The 20,407-nt window shown below is 46.6% G+C and overlaps 7 protein-coding genes across 7 annotated transcripts; 4 read left to right on the top strand and 3 right to left on the bottom strand.

The window, feature by feature from the left end:
- Nucleotides 1–28: 28 nt before the first annotated feature.
- On the top strand, nucleotides 29–809 carry M430DRAFT_174521 (hypothetical protein). Its single transcript, XM_024863676.1, has one exon. The coding sequence runs from the start codon at nucleotides 173–175 to the stop codon at nucleotides 641–643; it is 471 nt and encodes a 156-aa protein (XP_024718725.1). The 5' UTR covers nucleotides 29–172; the 3' UTR covers nucleotides 644–809.
- M430DRAFT_60893 (hypothetical protein) lies at nucleotides 484–1,535 on the bottom strand (the record flags this gene model as incomplete). Its single annotated transcript, XM_024868888.1, has 1 exon — nucleotides 484–1,535. One exon carries the CDS (start codon nucleotides 1,533–1,535, stop codon nucleotides 975–977), a length of 561 nt encoding a protein of 186 aa, XP_024718724.1. The 3' UTR covers nucleotides 484–974.
- Nucleotides 1,536–2,358: 823 nt separating this feature from the next.
- M430DRAFT_60892 (hypothetical protein) lies at nucleotides 2,359–4,968 on the top strand. The gene is made up of 3 exons (XM_024868887.1): nucleotides 2,359–2,806; nucleotides 3,009–3,352; nucleotides 3,405–4,968. The coding sequence occupies exons 1-3, from the start codon at nucleotides 2,627–2,629 to the stop codon at nucleotides 4,894–4,896; spliced, it is 2,016 nt and encodes a 671-aa protein (XP_024718723.1). The 5' UTR covers nucleotides 2,359–2,626; the 3' UTR covers nucleotides 4,897–4,968.
- Nucleotides 4,969–6,089: 1,121 nt separating this feature from the next.
- M430DRAFT_68925 (hypothetical protein) lies at nucleotides 6,090–7,148 on the bottom strand (the record flags this gene model as incomplete). Its single annotated transcript, XM_024869389.1, has 7 exons — nucleotides 6,861–7,148; nucleotides 6,702–6,770; nucleotides 6,584–6,606; nucleotides 6,479–6,512; nucleotides 6,359–6,393; nucleotides 6,283–6,309; nucleotides 6,090–6,224 (listed from the first exon to the last, which is right to left on the bottom strand). Exons 1-7 carry the CDS (start codon nucleotides 6,901–6,903, stop codon nucleotides 6,090–6,092), a joined length of 366 nt encoding a protein of 121 aa, XP_024718722.1. The 5' UTR covers nucleotides 6,904–7,148.
- A 228-nt stretch (nucleotides 7,149–7,376) lies between these two features.
- Nucleotides 7,377–10,147, top strand: M430DRAFT_21794 (hypothetical protein; the record flags this gene model as incomplete). The annotated part of the gene is made up of 3 exons (XM_024864570.1): nucleotides 7,377–7,604; nucleotides 7,656–8,432; nucleotides 8,648–10,147. 3 exons carry the CDS (start codon nucleotides 7,377–7,379, stop codon nucleotides 10,145–10,147), a joined length of 2,505 nt encoding a protein of 834 aa, XP_024718721.1.
- A 1,134-nt stretch (nucleotides 10,148–11,281) lies between these two features.
- Nucleotides 11,282–13,490, top strand: M430DRAFT_107112 (hypothetical protein; the record flags this gene model as incomplete). The annotated part of the gene is made up of 3 exons (XM_024861137.1): nucleotides 11,282–11,504; nucleotides 11,558–11,770; nucleotides 11,818–13,490. 3 exons carry the CDS (start codon nucleotides 11,282–11,284, stop codon nucleotides 13,488–13,490), a joined length of 2,109 nt encoding a protein of 702 aa, XP_024718720.1.
- Nucleotides 13,491–14,747: 1,257 nt separating this feature from the next.
- On the bottom strand, nucleotides 14,748–15,890 carry M430DRAFT_36772 (hypothetical protein). The gene has a single exon (XM_024866992.1). The coding sequence runs from the start codon at nucleotides 15,793–15,795 to the stop codon at nucleotides 14,866–14,868; it is 930 nt and encodes a 309-aa protein (XP_024718719.1). The 5' UTR covers nucleotides 15,796–15,890; the 3' UTR covers nucleotides 14,748–14,865.
- Between the last annotated feature and the right edge of the window lie 4,517 nt (nucleotides 15,891–20,407).

Here is a 20,407-nt window from a genome sequence, read left to right as displayed (position 1 = left end):
CAAAGCACCGTGCCATCGACTCGTGGGGGTATTCAAGCGGAAGAGGGCCGATTGGGCGCTGGAGGTAACAAATTACGAGGTCCCGGGCCTTTCATTTCTGTTTCTCCAATTCTTTCTTTATTTGCCTGTTTCTCTGTGAGGAGTCCCACGTAAGACGACACTTGTTGAGGGAATGGAGAATGGAGAACGTTGCAGTCCGGCGCTCTCCACAGGAGCAATGCACCAGAGAAAAGCTCTATGTCCACTAGGTATGCACGAGGTACCTGAGACGCGAGGGAGATACATCGTAGCAATTCTCCCAGAAATTCAATCTTGCTGGCTGCAATATCAATCGTCCATATACGCAGCACGGGTCAGCCTCGGGAGTCTCTCGGGAGAGAGAGGTCTAGACTCGGGAGACACTGCACTACCTTACCTACTGTCGATATCTGATGGAAGGTGGGGATTCCAGAACATAAGGGACGCCGTCGCCACACCGGCCGCTCTGTCTATCTCTTCTAGTAAGCAATGCAGCAGAGCATTCCGTTCGATACGTCGTCTACGACTCGAAACAGTCAGACGGTCAGCCCGACAGAGCAGCGTCCCAGCCACCGCGCGCAGTGTTTCGTCAGAGGCGAGAGGAGATGAGATAACAGTACGGTAGATGCGAGATGAGGGATCGGTGGTTCCGTGCCGTACGCATGGTATAGTATAGATCGATGCGCGCGTCCCAGGAGCTCAGCAGGCAGACGAGGGGGTGAGGAGGGTGTGGTACTTATAGACTTACTACAAGGACGGTACAGTATACAAATCCGGACTCGAAGACCTGCCCGAACAACAATACTACTAACGATAGATCGTGTTTCGGGGCCAATCACGGCGGCGCACAGGCAAAGAAGCAGGGCCATGCGACACGGGGAGATGTACGATGCGAAGGCGTGGATCGCTGATGCTGCCGGGCTCAAAAAGGGAATTTTGAGTTTGGGCTATAGACGTTAGTTTGTACCTATTATGGTAGATTCCTGGGATGGTCGAGATAGTCGGGCGAGTAGTCCTTTGTGGGCGCTGAGGGGGGGAGGAATCTGACACCAGATCTGGATCAGTGATTCAGAATTGTTGAATAGCCCGATGGCCAACAGTATCGAGATTCGAAAGTGCTTTTGTCGTAGCTCTTGGTCGGAGGTCGTGAGGTCGTCTGAGGTCTGCAGTCTGAAGTATGAAGTCTGAAGTCTGAAGTCTGAATCCCTCTGCATCCCGGCCCGGCAAGCACTGGGAAGCCGGTTATAGAAACTCAGGATCAGGATGCAGGATTCGGGATTCGGGATCAGGCTCAGGCTCAGGCTCAGATCCTCAGGGTCAGGGTGGTCGTCAATGTGCATCATATGGTACAGCAGGGACGGGCCTGTGCAAGAGGCTGCATTCCTCCGGGTTCTTGCTGGAACTCTGGAGAGCCAAAGCGAGAAGAGTCCCTGTGTCAATAAGGGTATACCGTATATCCCAAGCATATCCCGGTCTCTATATCTATCTTCAGCTCCCTGCCCGCGACTTGATTCCATTGTTGGTCTGGCACGCGTCTCGTGTCCCTTGATGGTGTCTTTCTTTGTTGTCTCTTTGTCTTGGCCGCCTCCGCCTCCGCCTCTCCGCCTCTGCCTCACACCTCACACCTCACACCTCCTCTCTCTCGCCAGCAGGGCCCGAGCTGGAGCTATTCCGTAGCTCTTCCTGTCCTACTCCGTCGCAGATGCTCGGCTGGCAAATCAGATGCAGCGTCAGTGGGACGGGACGATGTGATCCATGCCGCATGCGACATGGTGCAGCACCGTCTGTCTATCCGGTCCAGAGGTACAGGACGTGCTCTGTACGAAGTAACTGTAGATGATAGTACGCGGTACATGATACATGGTAATATGGTAGATGGAACGTACCTCTCTCTATTCCAGCACTGTCGACAGTCCAGTCCCCATGGTTTTTGTTCTAAGATCCAGACCAAGACCAAGATCAACGGGGCCAGAATCGTCTCTCTTTGCCTCTCGCCTGGCTTCTCTCTGGCGCCCGCAGCGGCTACGGCAGCCGAGACGGGCGAAACCGGCCATATACCAGATGGTACGTCTCAGGTACCTAGACCGCTGCCCTGGTATGGGTGTATTGGGACGTACCCTTACTGTACCTCGCACATGTTACATCGACAGCAGCTGCAGTGCGTCGTAGCACGGGCCGGCCGCCGTAGCCTCTTGCTCTGCTGGCTGAGCGAGGAACGCCTCGTTCTTGGTTCTCGCCCGACAGGCAATCCCCTCAATGAGGCCTCCTCCTCTCTCTCCTCTCTCTCTCACTCCTCTCTGCTTCTCCTCACTCTCCTCACCTTCTTTCTCTCTCTCCCCTCTCAACTTCTTTCTCTCTCCCTCTTTCTTCCTCCTCTCTTTCCACTCTTCTCTCCTTTTATCCTCTCCTATTCCTCCCTCTCCATCTCTACAGACTACATCCCCATCACTCCATTCACTGCCCTCCGCCCCAATATCGAATCATCCCGTCGGTGAGAATTGCACCTTGATATCGCCTTTATGCATTCACCATAGCCCTTCGCCGTCTCGGGCCTGCCCACTTACAAGATCCTCTACGATTCCCGCTTCATTCTCCTCAACCTTCCAAAATGCCTGCTCTCGTTATCCCACAGTCGGGCTTGGTGTTGGAAGGCTCGCCGCAGCCTTCCAAGCCAGGCACTGCCGTCCCCAATGTCTTCGGCCTGACCTTGATGGACAGCGTGATCGAGGAGATGATTGCTTGCTACAACAATGGGAAACCCCTCCAATTGTCCCTGGGGGAACATCCCGTAAGCTTCTCCCACTCTCTCATTCACTCATTTACTCTCCATCTCTGCTCGGCGAGTCCTAGATAAGACTGTTGCGAGTTCTTCAGCTTGCACTGGCTCTTATTGAGCTTTGTGCCAATAGCCATAACGGTGCTCTCTTCCAGAGCGCCCCAATACTGAGAACCTACCTCTTTTTGCTAACAATCCACTTCCCAACATACAGAGCTTGCAATACGGAACCAAAACCCAACATCTTGCTACATCAACCGATCCTTTCCCCCAAGAACTCTATCGAACTTCCACCTCCGACTCCGAATCCCAGTCGCGATCCTCAAATTCACTCGCTGTGAAGCCCCACCAGATAAACCGTGTCTCAGCTGAGAAACCGCACCCCCAATTCCTAGCCATGTTTGCCCCCAAGGGCTTCGTCGCATCCAAGAAGAACCCTCCGCCGAGCAGCAGGACCGCTCCAGCCGCCACCCCCAGCATTGCTAAATCTACAGATGCAGCTCTGGCAGCTCTACAGAGTTCGTTGGCTTCAGAGAATGCCAAGAAGGCGGAGAATACGTAAGTGGTCAGGCTGGTGATGCTTGGGAAGCTCGTATTGACGTGGGGGCAGTACGAAATATATCAAGGATGGCGTGGGCCTTCCCGTCCCCTCAGGACGGCGAGGCGGGCCGCCTGCAAAGGCGACGAGTAGGAGCAAGCTCCTCTCCCAGAACCGATCTTTCTCCAGCGATACGACCCGGTCAGGTCAGTCGAGCGGCACGGGCTCCCCCTCTCTCGGTCCCACCTCTGTCCCCCTCTCGCAACAACAAGCCGAGCAAGCAAAGGCCACCCGCAAGCCGGTCGTACATTTACTCGCCCTCGGTCCCACGAGCGAGGATGCTCTTCGTGATAAGATCCCACATGCCTCGAGTAGCGATCTCAAGCAAGCACTGCAGAAGGTCGGAGATCTAAACCAGTCGACTGGTAAGTGGGAGCTGAGGAGGAATTTCTACAAGGAGCTGGATGTTTGGAGCTATGACTACGAGACGAGCGACGATCGGCAGCGGGCGATTGACAACGCGGTCAAGCAGTATGACAAGTTGCGACTGGGTGTTTCGGAGCCACAGTGGGACCGACTCCTGCCAAAAGCGGAGCGTGGTACGGGAAAGTGCTTGAGCAAGCTTCAAGCTCAGATTGCGCAAGGCCCAGTTCAGAGAGCTCCCAAGATCAATGTCCAGAAGGCGGAGGACTCAGGCCGTGACACGTCTAATGATGGGGATGAAGATCTATTCGGTGAGAAGAAGGACCCGAAGGCGAAGGGGGAGAGCACGGCTCGACCATCGTCTCAACCATCTGTAACGAAAACGAAGAAGGTCAGCGAGCAGGCAGCCCAAGCGAAGCGATTATTGTCGAAGACGAAACCTAAGCCAGCCCCTATCAAGAAAGCGAAAGAGCCCAAAAAGCCGGCTGGTAAAGTCCTCTCATCACAGTTCGTCAGTGAGTCGGATGAAGAAGACGATTATATGACCACTACAAAGGCGGAGCCGAACCCTATGAAACGCTCACGTGAGGATGAGGAAGAGACCAGCGACTCGAGCACCCCCCTGAGTAAGAAGGTTAAGGAGAGCCACAATCACCGTGTCTCAGATGCCAGCCAGTCCTCCCGGGCCACCACGACATCAACATCTTCCAATTCAAATAAGGCCAAGGGTAATTCTCCGCAGAAATCTTCGCCGCTGGCCTCCTCACCCCCGACCAACGCCTCCGATATCGAAAGTTACTCTGGTCATACCTCTTCCTCGGCCTCCCCAGCACATCCCAACGTCAAAGTTAGCCGTTCACCGATCTACAAGCGCCACCAAAAATCCTCCAGTGTCACATCATCGGTATCCTCTAGCTCTCAAAGGTCCCTCAACCCCAAGGTGGTGGACCTAGCCAGAAGGTATCGGAGTTTCTACCCGAAATACGAGGCATTGCATCGGGAGGTGGCAAATTCAGAAGGACGGAGAAATATCGAGAGGGAACAAGAGTTGCTGGACATGCATGAGCGGCTAAGTGAGCTGAAGAAGCAGATCCTGGCCGGGATTATAGATGTGGAGACCGCGCCCGCGTCTCTTAATTGACGCAAGGCTGAGCTACGCGCCAGCCCTACGTATCTCATACCCGGGAGTTTTTTTTGTTTTGATTTTACAGCGTGCATTGCGTCGGGTCTGAGAAAGGTCGTGCTGCATTTGTTTGCGAGGAGATCTACGGTATTGGAAAAAAAAGAAATATTGCATCTGGATGCATCCAGGATTTTCCTTTTGATTTTGAGTTTTCTGCTTTTACGAGCGATGGATACCACACCTTATACCAAGGTTCTCAATGGATAGATGAATCAAAACGTCTGCACTGATTATATCAATCATACTTCGCTTGTTCCTGTTCAGATGGTGATATGTGCAGATACCTAGGTAATATGGTGGAAAAGATAGCTTGGCCACTGTGTAGATGTGAGTAACATAGGTCCAACCCCCCCGCCCCCCCTACTTCTTTTGATTCCCTTTCTTAACCACCTATACATCCTCTGATATCAATACCCAAGAAACAAAACAAACAAGTAAATAAATAAACACCATGGTGTTTTTCTTTGAAGTACTGGAGGCACATTTCATTTTCTTATCTCTCTTTCGCATTCCAATTCCCATTCCATTCCACTCACTCACTCCCTACTACTAGCGTAACGAAAATATATATACCTAGGTATATATAGGTACTCAACAATCGAGACTCAACAACCAAGGAAATGGAATGGAATGTAATAGATGGGCACATGTTTCTCTTTTTTGGTGATTTTTTTTTTTGGTATTTCATTTCATAGGTAAATAACAAACAAACAATAATAACAACAACAAGAATAACAACGGACGAATTGCTATACATGATACATTTTCCCCCCTGCGTTTCTTCGTTCGGTTTCTTTCTTTCTTTCTTTCTTTCCAGATGGCTCATGATAAGAAAAGAAAAGAAAAGAAAAGAAAAGACGATCATGTTGTGAAAATCCCAGATACGCACTCCAAAACAACAACAAAGAAAGAGATGGAAGGAAGAAAAAGAAGAAGGGGGAAGAGAAAGTGAAGCTTTTCGTGTTGCCGGTTTTTTAGTGGTAGGGAAAGAAGAGGGAGGGGGTATTGGCTTTCTTTTTAGCTTTTTTTCTATCCTTTTGTTTCTTTTCCTGTTAGGGGACCAAGTTGCGCGGACTATTTAGAGCGGCTGCTCGCTCGCTCTCTTTCTCCCTCCCTCTCTTTCTCCCCCCCGGTTCTCTCTCGCTTCCACCTCATTGGGTTTTGAAAAGCAGGATCGCGTAGTGGCCTAGGTAGAAGTAGATGAAGTGTTTGGTCTCGTGCGTGATGAAGGAGCCGAAATTCCGACCCACGATGCAGTGCCAGGTAGGCCCTTTCCGCTCATCGAACTGGAGGCTGTTAGAGACCATGCTATGGGGTTTGCATGCTTGTGGGAAGTGGCCGTACAGTCTTCTTGATGTATTGAGCAATATCCTATGAGCAATGTTAGCTGGGTGAAGAGGCAGAGGGGAGTGGGTCTTGCCTTCTCGATGCTGAATTTTGAAATTCCCTCTTGTGCTGGAGAAGATAGTCAGCTTCCGCTCGCTGGCGTGGAGGACATCGAGGTCCTCCCGTTGCTATGTTTCCAGGAGGCGCAACATACCGACATCAATAGCTTCTTGCTGCATATCCTCGGTCTGGTTACTGTCAGTCAACGTCCTCTTCCGGCTCCAGCTTTGAAGTCATCGACAGGGGACTCCATCCTCACCATATCCGCAGACTTGATCTGAGCTACAAGGGGACGCGCAGCGTTAGCATGTATGACGATCCTTGCGGGGACGTGGGGAAAGAAAAGGCCAAGGCGTATACTCTACCTTGATACGTACCCTCCAGCTTCTCCTTAGAATCAGCTGGTTTCTCCGCGTTCATCGTGGTATCCATGGAATTCATCTCGGCTGTAGAGAGACAGTGTTAGCAGCTGTAAGGACTGCGCGGGGAGGTGGCAAGAGAAAATGCCGGGCTTATAGCCTTTCCTTGACACGTACTCTTAAGCTTGTCCTTTGAATCGGCCAATTTCTCCGATGACATGATATTGTTCTGTATAGATCAAAGGCTCTCCTCTTCGTGGGCCTCTGCAAGGTAAGGGGGCGCGCAGTCGACTGCGGAAGCTTCGAGAGCTGTGGACAGTTGCGTGACAAATGGTATGCGGGAAGATAGAGGTAAATCGAATAGAGACGTCTTCGGCTTGTTGATACCTGTGTTGGTACAGCTATAGGAGGTGTAGATAGACGCAATGACTCGGTATAAGGTGTTCAGATCACTTCGACCTGGACTTGTGCTGGACACTGGTCTCCCCACGATCCTTCTGTAATGCCACGGCACGGACCATCATTGATGCGCGATTCCACTTTAGGTTAGCGCCATTAGGTTAAATTGGCGGTGCGGCGGAATTTTTACCCAGCTTGCCTATAAAAATTTCTGGCCCGGACTTGAAAATGTCGAAACCAACCTTCCACAAGAATGCTCAGACTTGAAACTTCCTACTTTCCATCTTGAGGAACATGGCCTCCTCACGTATATTCGTCAAAAATCTCCCGCCTAGCATATCCGAGGATGATTTCAGGAAGCACTTCAGCTCGAAGCAGGAGATCACCGATGCCAAGTTGATATCTCACCGAAGAATTGGCTATGTCGGCTACAAGACACCGGAAGATGCTGCGAAGGCAGTCAAGTACTTCAACAGGTCTTTCATAAGGATGTCGAGGCTTGGTGTGGAACTTGCTCGTCCTGTGGGTAGGCCTGCACACACTTGTATCCTAACGTGGGCTAATCGACTTTAGATATCTGATTCGACTCTGCCAGTATCGAGGAAAGCACAGAGAGAGCAAGAAAGGGAGAATGCGAAGGCTAGCCGCAAGGAGCGTCTAGAGGCAGCTCCCGCCACCAACCTCAATGCGGGTCAGAAGAGAAAGCGCAGCGATGTTGATGAGTCTGACCCCAAGTTAAAGGAGTTCTTGGAAGTCATGCAGCCGGCATCAAAGCCAAAGATATGGGCTGAGCAGACGATGGATGACCTTACAAATGAGCCGCCCACGAAGATCCAGGCTATTGAAATACCGGAGGCAGAGAGTGACGCAGAGTATGAAGCCGTGCCTAAGAAACTGAAGAAGACTTCGCCCGAGCCTGTCATATCTGCGGATCCAGTACCAGTAGCTGGCATAGCTGATGTCCCTGTGGAGAGCAAACCGATCATTCCAGAACCTGTCGCTCCTGATGCAACAGATGATGACTGGCTGAGAAACCGGACAAACAGGTTGTTGGACCTGGTGGACCCGGCGGATCTTCCTGTCGGTCAAGAGACTGCAGCAAAGGAAGACGCTGATGTCGTCATGGCTGAATCGATTTCGGAGGTGGCAGGGCCGAACAAGACGGAACAACCACCTGAAGTCGATGCACCTAAAGTTGAGGAAGAAGGGGAAGCGGCTGAAGACGAAAAGCCCGACCCAGTCATTGAGGCAATTAAGTCAAATGGACGACTATTCGTGAGAAATCTACCATATACCGCATCAGAAGAGGAGCTGAGGGAGCACTTCGCACCGTATGGGTCACTAGAAGAGGTACGAATCCCTTGTGAACTATTCCTTACTCTTTTCCTGTTCTTCGCGTTTCATGATGAATATCCAGATAGGGACAGCTTATGCTTTAAAGCATGTGATGTGAACCTGGACGAAAATTTTAGTAGATACTTCGTGTTTTCTGAAAGCGCTCAACTTCTGCCTTATATGTGCTATTATTATCTCAGTATCACTCGATGCTAACTAATAATACCTAGGTTCATCTTCCGGTCGACTCCAAGGGTGCTAGTAAAGGATTCGTACTGGTCCAATACGTAGACCCCGCTGCTGCCGCCGAAGCGTATCATAACTTGGACGGTGAGCCCTTCCAAGGTCGTCTCCTGCATATTTTACCCGCGGCTGGGAAACGCGAAAAGAAATTGGATGAGTTTGCCCTTGCCAAGCTGCCGCTCAAGAAACAGAGGGAGATCAAGAAGAAAACGGAGGCTTCGACTATGACCTTCAACTGGAATTCATTATTTATGAATCAAGATGCGGTCAATTCCGCCATTGCTGATCGGCTGGGGGTGTCAAAGCACGACTTGCTGGATCCCACATCGGCAGATGCTGGTGTTAGGCAAGCTTTAGCAGAGACCTCAGTCATTCAAGAAGCCAAATCCTATTTTGCTAAAAATGGCGTCGATCTGAACGCGTTCAAGAAACGTGAACGGGGTGATACTGCTATTCTCGTCAAGAATTTCCCGTATGGAATGACTCTGGAGGAGCTCAGGAAGATGTTCGAGGAGTATGGGCAGGTTCTTCGCGTTCTAATGCCTCCAACTGGTACAATTGCTATCGTCGAGTTTGCACAACCGGGCCATGCAAAGGCGGCATTCTCAAGCCTGGCTTATCGTCGTATCAAAGATTCTGTCTTATTCCTTGAAAAGGCACCCAAAAATTTGTTTACTGGCACTAGCATCAATGCTACGGTGGTGCAATCCGACCAGAAAGCTGAGAAGCCCGCAGACCAAAAGCTTTCAGCTTCTGATCTTCTGGAAAAGGACGTGGCTATCGAGACAGTCGATACAACCACCCTGTTTGTTCGCAACCTCAACTTTACCACCACCAGCGAGCGTCTCACTGAAATGTTCAAACCTTTGGACGGATTCTTGTCGGCCCGCGTGAATACCAAGACAGACCCGAAGAAACCAGGTCAAGTTCTCAGTATGGGCTTCGGATTCCTTGAGTTTAGAACCAAGGCCCAGGCCCAGGCAGCTCTCAAAGCGATGGATGGATGCACTTTAGAGGATCACAAACTCGTGATCAAGGCATCTCACAGAGGACTCGATGCCGCGGAAGAGCGGCGGAAGGAGGACAAAGCAAAGAAAGCGGCCGGCAAGAGAACAAAGATCATCATCAAAAATTTGCCCTTCGAGGCATCAAAGAAAGACGTCCGAGCTCTGTTTGGTGCGTATGGTCAGCTTCGATCGGTACGCGTGCCAAAGAAGTTCGATCACTCTGCTCGTGGCTTTGCTTTCGCAGATTTCGTTACAGCCCGTGAGGCCGAAAACGCACTGGAAGCGCTCAAAGACACCCATCTTCTTGGTCGCCGGCTCGTTTTGGAGTTTGCTGCCAACGATCCTGTTGATGCGGAGGAGGAGATCGAAAAAATGCAGAAGAAGGTCGGCAGCCAAGTCAACAAGGTTGCGTTGCAAAAACTTACCGGAGGAGGTCGCAAGAAATTCAACATTGAAGGCGACGATGCTGGTGATGATTGAAGGGATGTTTCTCGGCAAACTTGAGCCACAATTAAAACCCAGTTCGCACGCAAGCAGAAAGTCTCCCTTGCCGAAAATCCGCCCACCCTTTGGCGACATCCCTTCAATCAAGGAACCTTGATTTCGCCTCCTTCGCAGAATCATTGGACCGTCCACGATTCTATGCTTAGATGTTAGCTCCCCGCATTTTGGTAGGAGTACCTCGATCCGTCCTTTATCATTTTGGGGACGCCTGACGGCGCATCCTCCCTCTACTGACCGGGGCAATGGAGACAATAACTTGTGATAGTGCCATTTTTGTAGAATTACCAGATGCCGTACCTGAAGCATTCCTTGCTGAATGCGTGCGGCGTGGGTGGTCCCGAAGGGACCTGGATCCGTCAAATTGCTACATACTTCAGCAAGATGAAACATTCCTGCAGTCACTGAAGTAACGATGGTTCTTTCCATACTACCATTTTTCCTTGCCTCGACGGATTGAATCCGATCGGCCTAGCTTCTGAGTTGCCTAAAATATGTCTCGTTTTGTGATAATCGAAGGCGCTGGGGAGGGTGTCGAGTCTCGGCAGGGGTGAATAACCTGGTCAATCCAATCCCGTTGGAGTTACCCTGCATGAGAGCCCTTTCGAGATCTCAGCCATACTTCTATTTACGTGGGACAAACTCAGGTGGGGTGTTTCTTTGTCTCTTTTATAAGCTTGGGAATTCCCCTTCATTCTCAAGACAGCTTTTGACATTCTCTCACTTGAGGCTACCTACTTGACTACCAAGAAATACATCGTCATTCCTTCAAACATTTTTTACTGCAATCCTTATTCCACCCAACAAGCGCTCTTCCTAGTAGCCTCGTGAACTTACGGTTTTGTGAATGTCCCTGTGACGATATACCGGCTTTGTATGTCGAAGTTCTCGAGCCAGGAGAAGCATTCTTGATCAGGTACATGACCGATGGACCATTGTCGACATATCCTACCCTCTAACTATCAACACCTTTCATTGGAGGATTCCAGTGAACTTCTACTACAGCCCAGACAGCCTCTTTCTAACGCGGCTGGCAACGCCCAGCTACGCACCCTGGCTTCAGTGCATCTATATCGTGATGGTAAAGGCCATAGGCTTCAAACGGATAGACCCATGTACTCTATACCAACAGTGCCATCCCAACCTCCACGGCAACTTCTGCAAGGCACCTTGGAACAACGACGCCAAAATACACGCCGGCGGCGTCATCATAGGTACACTCGCAATCCCATAGTCGATTCCCCCCAGTATCAGGCATATCGAGCCCGTCAAGGCCGTGACGGCAATCAAGAGGATGCAAAATGGCCCGAAATTCTCGAGATTGCCTTTCTCGATGGTAACTATCTCCCTCGCCTCGCATCTTCTCCCGGTTTACTGACAATAAACAAGCCCTTATCGAAATACCCGCGATGGGCCGAAGAAAGTTCACCTACAAAGGCAAACCCCACGGCCGTAATGAGCTTATTAAAGAATACCTCTGGATTGCCTATCTGCAAAGTCTTGCTCCAGGACAGCGTCCTGATCCATCTATGGCACGAGATAGGAAGCAGGTCTCTAGCCACATACAAGTACTGAAAGGCTTCTTGAAAGATCACCCAGCATGTGAGCTGCATCTTCAATAGCGTTTTCACTTGACTGATATCAAATAGATGACCGTCTTTTCCCCTGCAACAAGGGTCCAAAGAATGGATTTGAGGACTCCTTCAAGAACGACCCATGTCTGAAGGCACTTTCTGAAGGTCGACTGCCATCTATACGATATGAGCAGTTTGAGAATCTGAACCAGGCGCTGATAAACCCTCAACAAGCTTCTATGAAGCCCGCTGTCTTTTGGCTGCTTATTGCTTCTACCCGGACCCAAGAGGAATATGGGGATCTTTGTGAGAAGGAAGTCGTCGCCCACAGGTACTCGCGACTGACTTCGCAACTTCATCGTGGGGATCTGGATGGAATCTCAAATTGGCGGCAGAGGTTCCCGTACTTGGAACCTCTTTACAGTACCGGTGAGCTGAATTGTGATCTAATTCACATGGACGTGTCACTGGACCTCATGGGAACACACGCCCCTGAAGGAGCAGATCTGGTCACTCGGTCAGAGGTGTCAATACCCGGTCGAAACTACGAGAGGTGCGAATGGCAGACCCTCACGTGTCTCGTCAAGCCGTCCGAGCTGCATCGAGATCCCAATATGGATTCGTCGTTGAAAGCAAGACTAACCGCTGCCGACATCATGTCCGTTAGTGATGTTGAGACTCGCCTCAAGGTGCGTTTTCCGGCAGAGGACTGGGCAAATATCTTTACCCGCCTCACAGATCTTCAGTTGAAGTATGAAGAAAGGCAAAGATCTCAATCCTTCGGAGGAGACAATCTTGTCGGCTCGACAAGACCGGCACGGGATTTCGTCGACCAAATCTCAATGTATCAGGAAGTGCAATCCCGTTCTGGACCTGATATGCCATTCACTCGCAGAGCTATCATCCTTTGGACATTCTGTGTAGCAAGACCTGGTGAGGGGGGTCAAACCACTTGGCGCTACCTCAATCCTACCCCTTCACGCCGTTCGTGTATGTCTCCTTCGCCTCATCCAAGCCAAATTCTTTCAGCCGTCATGCACGAGAACTTCAATGCTTGGGTGGATAATCCATTGCATCTTCAACATCAAAATGTAGTGGATCCCTTCCTGCAGGGCCCCGCAACGCCAGCAAATACTGCCGGACTTCAACCATCTTTTGCCGGGCATGACTATGGATATCATCATCAACAATTCGACATGCCTGCTGAGAATCTCAGCTTCGAATCTACAACGATCGACAGCGAATCTACTCTTGTTGATAGCAACGCCGCAGCCAACATTGACAGCTTCATATCCGGTGCCACTGTGAGCATTGGTGATTATGACCACAATTCTCCTCACTGGGACGTACCTCACACCGAATCTTTTGACCATGATCCGGGCTGGGCAAATTACGCTATTTCATCCAATACGCCACATCTTGAATGGACCCCCGAGATGAGGGATCATGCATGGCCTGATACCTCAGACCCAAAGCATGACAATTGGGTTGAGGATATAGATATAAATCATGACTGGACAGATGACAGCACCGTCAAGCAAGGGCGTAATTATGTTGAGCAAAGTGCCAATAAACTCTCGCCATGGATCGATCATTCGGATAGTGGAATAAAGGATACATATTCCGTTGCTAACGATGTTCACCCACCGCAATTGACCGCTGGAGCGATCGATGCGAAAGAACAGAGCTGGGTTAGTGGCGATACTGGGTTTGATTTCAACCACCTGGCTGAGAGTCTCAAGTCATGATTGCGTTGCACACATAGAAGTACGGCGCGGTACATCGAAGTCACTTGGCGTTTTCGTTTTCGGGGGGTTTGGGGTTGGCTTGGTTTGAATTACACCCTAATTAGCCTTTTAATGATAGCTATAATCTTCTCTACTGAAAGTTTTCAGCTCAATAATTATGTATGTGGCTTGGATCTCGAATCCGACCCGACCTTAGGTGGTGGTCCCGATTAAGTAGGTGAGGCAGCTTCTCAAGTAAGGTATGTTTCAATTACTGGCTATGGGGGGTTCACTAGTTGTATGGTTTGAAAGTGTTTGGGTCTCCCTTGGATAGTCATCCGCCAAGATCCATCGAACACCGCCCCTTTAATGCTAAGCGGGAAGCGCTAAGGGCCTCCTTGCACCCTCACATCCCTTGGACATCTTCTCCGCGAGTTGCGATATCTCAAACCCGTCGTTGCTATCATGCGATAAGAATAGCACAACTCCTTCAGCTGCTAGATCTCCTCTTTACCTGTTTAAAAATAGCGGAGCGCGTGGTACGCTAAGTTTGTAGCTTTCTACGTTTTCTTCCTGGTGCGGGCCTTTCCACATCGGTACGTCAATCGAACACACTCTGTAGGAGTAGTAGATGGTGTTTCAAGCTACGATATTATACATGTACTATGGACTCAACTTTGACTTGTCATCTGTTCATTTCGATGCCTGCTTTGACCCTAGAGCATCAGGCGATAATCGCTACATCCGTCCATGTTATTTATACACATGATTCTTCTGTCCAATATCATTACTATTTTGCATTTGGTATACATCTATCTATTCCTGAACCGCTGTGTCAGACTCGAATCTCACTTCGTCTTGTAAATATTCTCTCCTGCACAAATTTCCAACTCAGTCGCCAGCTTTCATTGCGCTCTCCTCCAATCATGAACCTGTGAAGAGCTTCCACTATATATGTGGACCTGGTCGATCAAGTGTTAAACCGAGCATAATCCATTGCAGATATTCTTTTTGGGCAGATGCAGAGGTATTGTGGATGATGGAGAGTTAGCAACTTTCAGAAATGTGGTTTGGGACGAAGTGGTAATATACTCAAGCTGTGGTTGATACATACTTGATTAAGAGACGCCTGAAACCAGAATTATGAGGGTGGATGATCAGAAGTTTGAAGCTCGGGGTATTGGCTGTTGAGATAGGAAGGTAGCGTGAGCAGAGTTTTGAGGGCACATGTCTGGGTAGTTATTGAAGCACTGTATAGAGCTTTGTCTGAGAATAGATGGAAAATTTTCTCATTTACTGTGATAGAAGCGGTAGGGGAATATGTACGTGTTGCTCTATTCACGGTTCAGGGAATATACGAAGGGCATAAGGTCTTGTGATTCGTCAATAAGCCCTTTCAGCCTTTCAACATCTCTTCGATAGTCTCCTCGACAGGTTTTGGTTGCCTGCCTCTGCTCGATAGCAGTTCATTGAACGGACTATCTTTGATCCAACACTCATTCCTCTCCAGAGCAGCATAGCTCGTACACCACCATTCAACAGCTCCTTTGTCCCTACCCATTTTCGTGATGTAATATTCACAATGTTCCTCAAGTGAGACAGTTTTCAAGCGGATTTCCCTCCCCTTAACCTTGGATACTATGGCTGCAATATCCTTGAGAGTCTTGGTTCTCGAGTTCGAGAGGTAAAATGTCTTCCCGACGTACTTTTCCGAGGGATCGACAACAACCAAAGCAGACGCCAAACCAAGATCCGCAATAGAAGTCCAACTGATCGGACCATCACCAGCCGTGACGACCTCGTCCCGGTCATCCTTTTTGAGGTCATAATAGCCGAAATACAATGGCCACGACTCGTTGTACAGCCCTTCTCTAATTACAGTGAACTTGATGTCTTTCAAGTCCTTGAGGAAAGCCTCGGTGCGGAGGTGGGCCCGCATCACACCGGCAACGGATTCTGGCCCAAAGGCTAAAGAGGTGTAATAGATATGCTTTACGCCAGCCTTTTGAGCCGCTCTGATAGCATCAGTGTGATGCCGTTCCCGGCCCTGGCCTGGGGGAGCATCGAAGAAGTCCATGCTAACTCGTGGGGTGGACACGAGGAAGAGCTTGGTGCAGCCGGAGAACGCTTTCACCATGGATTCCGGATCATCGTAGTTGGAATGACGGACGATACCCCCCTGAGATTTGAAGGCGTCCCATCGTGCGTCTTCCGTGCTGGATGAGGTACAGACCACAAGCTGAGAGGGTGGGATGAGCTGGTTCGTGAGAAGCGCATCAAAGACCGCTCCCCCGATCTTCCCCGTACATCCTGTCAAGGCAAGCATTACTTCGTATGTATCAGACTAGGATGATCTGACCTGTATATGGTGGGAATAGAAGTACAATTCCAGAAGTACTTGTGGTGCAAAGGAGGGACTGTATGAGGGACAGTTAGTAAGCTTGTTACTTTATAATCGTCGACTCGCTTAATTTGTCGTCTTTTTGTATTCGCTATAAGTCGACGAAAGCGAAATAGGCTAGTAAGCGAAATAGGCCAGATCAAATTTTATAGTATTTTACATAGAAATACTATCTTTTTGATTACTAACTACAACTACTACATCTACTGTTTTCTTTATGAAATTGACATCTACGACCTTACGTACTATAAATAATACTATAAACAACACTATAAACAACACTACTACTAACACCGTTATACTAGGTACCCTTAATGCTAGCTATAGCAAAAAGGAACGCCTTAACGCTACTAAACAGTTCTTACTTAAGTATCTTAAAGAGAAGATATCTATAGTAGCAAGGATATATAAGATTAACTGTAAGACGCTAAGTAACGCGATTAATAAGGGCACGCTAAATTAACACTATAAGGGCTAGAATAGGATCCTATCCCTTAGCTAGGAACAGGCTATTTATAACTTTATTTAATCCTATCTTTAACATAACTAAAAGCCTACCTAGGATATTATATTTAGCGCTATCTACTGTCTTAAGAGGCTTAAGAACAAGTAGCCCCCTTCTTTTAGGTAGTTTATACTCTAGTAGTAAGCTTAGCCTTTACATAAAATCAAGACTAATATTAGGTACGCTAACACGTAAAATTATAATAGCTTAGAAATTAAGTACAGGGTAACTACGTGTTACGACTAAGGTAATAGTAGGTATTAAGGAACATAAGAATAGAGAGTAGAAAAGGAAAAGAAAGAGGGTTTAGAGATAAGTCTATAGTTAAAGTAGCGATATACCTTTAAATATACTATAACTGTTTATTAACTCTTACCTCTTCTACTCTATAAAAATATACTTAACATTCTTATCTCTCTCCTTTTACTAAAAGGTTACAGACTATTAGAGTAAGAAGCGATAACGTAGACACAACAAATAAACCTTAATAAGACGTAGGCCTCTTCTTAAGTAACTCTTTAGAATACCTCTTTATAAGTAGATAGTAGTAAACCTAGTACGACTCTCTAAATATTAATAGAAATCCTTTCTTTAAGTAAGACTAAGTTAAATAAGAGGATCGCCTAAGTAAGGGTAAAGTAGTACCTTAAACAAAAGCAAGACTACCTTATAGTACTTAAGAAAAGAGAGGCTCCTTTAATAAACCTATATAAATTTAATAACTCTCTTAAAGTAGAACGGCCTTTCTAGCGAACTTATGTTAAAGAAACAGAAAAGAGCTATTATAACACCCCTTTTATTCTACTAAAAAACAAGACATATACTAGTATTACGACCTTCTTATTTAACTAGGAAATAGAGTTTAACACTTATCTAAAGAGTTATCTAACAGATACTAAACGCGTTAGCGCTATAGTAGTAGTACTAAAGGATTATATTAAAGAGCGCTAGAAGTCTTTTATTTTCTTAGAAAAAGGTAGATTAGTTCTTAATATAACTTAGAGAGAAATAAAGGCGTAGCTTCTCTATAGTATCGTAGATAAGGGTACCTACTCTCTTAAAGTAGTATTAAAACTCTAAATGTTAACTTAAAACTAAAACAAGACCTTTAGGAATTTCCTTTAATAGTATAACTCTTTAGTTATTAAACTTAGCTACGCCTTCTTAGAGATATTCTATATCTACCTTCTTATTAATTGTTTAAAGCCTAAGTTAAGGGCCTATATAGTAAGTAGTAAGGTCCTAGATACCTTTAAGGTAGTTAAGGTAGTAGCGTTAAGAAGAGAAACTCTTATTTAGACAAGGTAATAAAAAGGCTCTTATAGAGCTCTTTTAATACTATACTATACTAAGAGAGGCTCTTCTTATAATCTAAAGACCTTATCTATACTAGTAAACACGTAAGGAGTATCTAGTAGCTAAACTTTAAACACGTAAAAGGACTCTCTTAGCGTTACAAAAACCCTTTTAGTAAGTAAGGTATAAGGCAACTACTACTAATACTAGTAGCCCGGTTATTAGGCAAATTCGTACTTACTATATAAATACTCTATATACAGTTAATCTAGGCATACTTACGCTTAGTACCTTAATAGGGCTAGTACTTTAAGTACTAATACTACGCTAGTAGCCTACTACGTTACGCCTAAACAATAAGAAGAAGGGCGACCCTTAATAAGCATTTAGGTAGAGATACGTATTAAGGGTAGCTAGGTAGCTATACTAGCCTTACTAGACTTAAGAGTAGAAGTTAACCTTATTTACCTACAACTATTAGAATAAGAGGCACTATAGTAACTTAATAATTACATTATAGTATCTTTACCTTATTACTTTAAATAAAAAAAAACGGTCGTCCACGCCCTCTACTACCTTAAAAACTCAAAAATAAACAATAGAATCAAAATCAGTACCTTTAGATACCCCTTAGAGTACTAGTAGACTATAGGCGAGCCTATAGTAACGGATAGTAAGTGTACTAGACTTAAACAGAGCTAGTACTACCTACTTGTAAGTAAGAGCTAGTACTCTTATACCCTAACTAAGAGCTGTAGTAAGGAGCTAGAGAGTAGTAAGGGTAATAAGGACGATAAGATAGAGAAAATTATATAAAGAATCAAAGCTTACGTAATACTAAGTAAAGAGGAGGAGGCGTCGCGTCTCTTACATAACCTTATTACTATAACGACGACAGTAGTAGAGATAAGAGCTATAAACACGACGACTCTCTCGCGTACCCTTAGGTCCCTTTCTAACGATAACCTAGTAACGATTAGATAATTAAGAACGATGTTAGAAGAGGCCTTCTAGAGGCTAGTAGTAGTAGCGGCCCTTTAGGCTACTTACGCGTTAGTAGTAAGCTAGCGCCTAATAAGAGTATAGGTTATACTAGAGAGGTAGATTAGAGAGCTAAGGATTAGGGTAGACAGACAGATAAAAGACCTAGTACGTTATAGCGCTATTAAAGTAGTAACAGTAGCTAATATAGCGATTAGGGGCGCTAAGGTAGTAGCGACTTACTAGCTACCTAGTAGTAATACTATCCTTACGTTTAAAGAGGCTATACTAAAGAACGCGATCTAGGATTAGGGCTAGGTATAGAGGGCGTTTAGGCCTATAGCCTAGCTCTATAAGAGTAAGTTTATAGTAATCGTAAAGGGCCTACTAGTAGACTAGATTATATAGGTAGAGCTAAGAGCGTTACTAGTAGAGATCTAAGCCTACACGCCGTATATTACAAAGGTTAAAGTTAAACCTGTTAAGGCCCTTATAGTAAAGTTTATAATAGTAGTACTATACCTTTAGAGCGCTAACGTGGCGACGCGCCTATACGAACAGGGGTTAATCTAATAAGCCTAGATCTTTAACTATAAGCCGTATTTAGCCGACCTATAAATCTAAAGATACTTTTAATACTACTAGTTTAGCTATATTAGGCGGTTCTATAAGAACTAGGCCTAGTATAGCTACTACACGAGAGTAGCGTACCCTTAGGGTAAAGGAGAGTACCCCTAACTTAATAGTAAAAAGAGATACGTTAACTATAGTAGACTATACGCGGCGTAAGACTGTTAGTGTCTTAAGGCCCTTAAGGTAAAGGAGTAGGCACATGCCGTATACTAACAGAGGCCTAGACAGTTTAAGGTGTCTAAGAGTAGCTTTACTAGCCAGGTACCTAGCGTTACACTAGCGTCCTTATAAGATAGTGACAATAGCTACTAGATCGTAGTATATAAGAGACTATAGACAGGCAATAGTAAGAAGCCTATAGCAAAGACTTTAGTAAGGTAAGAGCGCCCTCTTATTAGGGTACTAGACACTATAACAGTCTAGAGCTACAACATTATAAAGATGTTAAGCTAAGAGACTAACTAAGGGTCTAGCGACCCTTTTATAACGTAAGAATTATAGATCCTAGACTCTTAGTAATAAAATTAATAATAGTATACTAGAATACTATAAGAAAGAACGGCCTTACCTTAATAGTACTTTACGATAGCCGTAAAGTCGACGTTATAGTAATTTAGGAGCTGTAGTATAACACTTAGATAAAGACAGTCTACTACCTAGTACAGGCAAAATACTAGTAGGTCTATAAGGGTAAAGGTAAAGTAGCTATCTACGTTTATAAGTAGTACCTACCTTCTATCTAAGTAGTAGAGACAGGCGTCGACTAGTATTACGTTACTCTATAAAGTGTTACTATCTAGTTAATATACTCGCTAATTCCTAACTCTCTAGGCTAGGCTAGCCCTCTTTAGTAGCTTACTAGAGAGGACCTAGAAAGGCTATAGATCGTTACAGGTAACATAAACCTCTATTACTTACTCTAGGACAAAGCTAGTAAGACTACCCCTAAATCAGAGACCCTTCTCTATCTAGCCTATAAGTAGTAGCTCTTACTACACATACCCTAAAGGGAGCTAATATAGTAGTAACATAACAAACAGGACTCGACGATTAACTACGTATAAGTTACGGCGACACTCTAGTATACTTATTAAGGTAACCTAAGGTACAAGAGATCTGACT

The sequence above is a fragment of the Amorphotheca resinae genome (assembly GCF_003019875.1).
Source record: "Amorphotheca resinae ATCC 22711 unplaced genomic scaffold M430scaffold_10, whole genome shotgun sequence".
NCBI classification, from domain to species: Eukaryota; Fungi; Ascomycota; class Leotiomycetes; order Helotiales; family Amorphothecaceae; genus Amorphotheca; species Amorphotheca resinae.
The sequence above is the reverse complement of the archived record's forward strand: the minus strand, read 5'-3'. Positions and strand labels throughout refer to the sequence as shown.

Bases quoted from the DNA above. Each gene is read 5' to 3' on its own strand.
- M430DRAFT_174521 (XM_024863676.1), top strand. From the start codon at position 173: ATGGAGAATGGAGAACGTTGCAGTCCGGCGCTCTCCACAGGAGCAATG.
- M430DRAFT_60892 (XM_024868887.1), top strand. From the start codon at position 2,627: ATGCCTGCTCTCGTTATCCCACAGTCGGGCTTGGTGTTGGAAGGCTCG. The intron at 2,807-3,008 runs GTAAGCTTCTCC...CCCAACATACAG, and splicing joins TGTCCCTGGGGGAACATCCC to AGCTTGCAATACGGAACCAA. The intron at 3,353-3,404 runs GTAAGTGGTCAG...ACGTGGGGGCAG, and splicing joins GCCAAGAAGGCGGAGAATAC to TACGAAATATATCAAGGATG.
- M430DRAFT_36772 (XM_024866992.1), bottom strand. From the start codon at position 15,795: ATGCTTGCCTTGACAGGATGTACGGGGAAGATCGGGGGAGCGGTCTTT.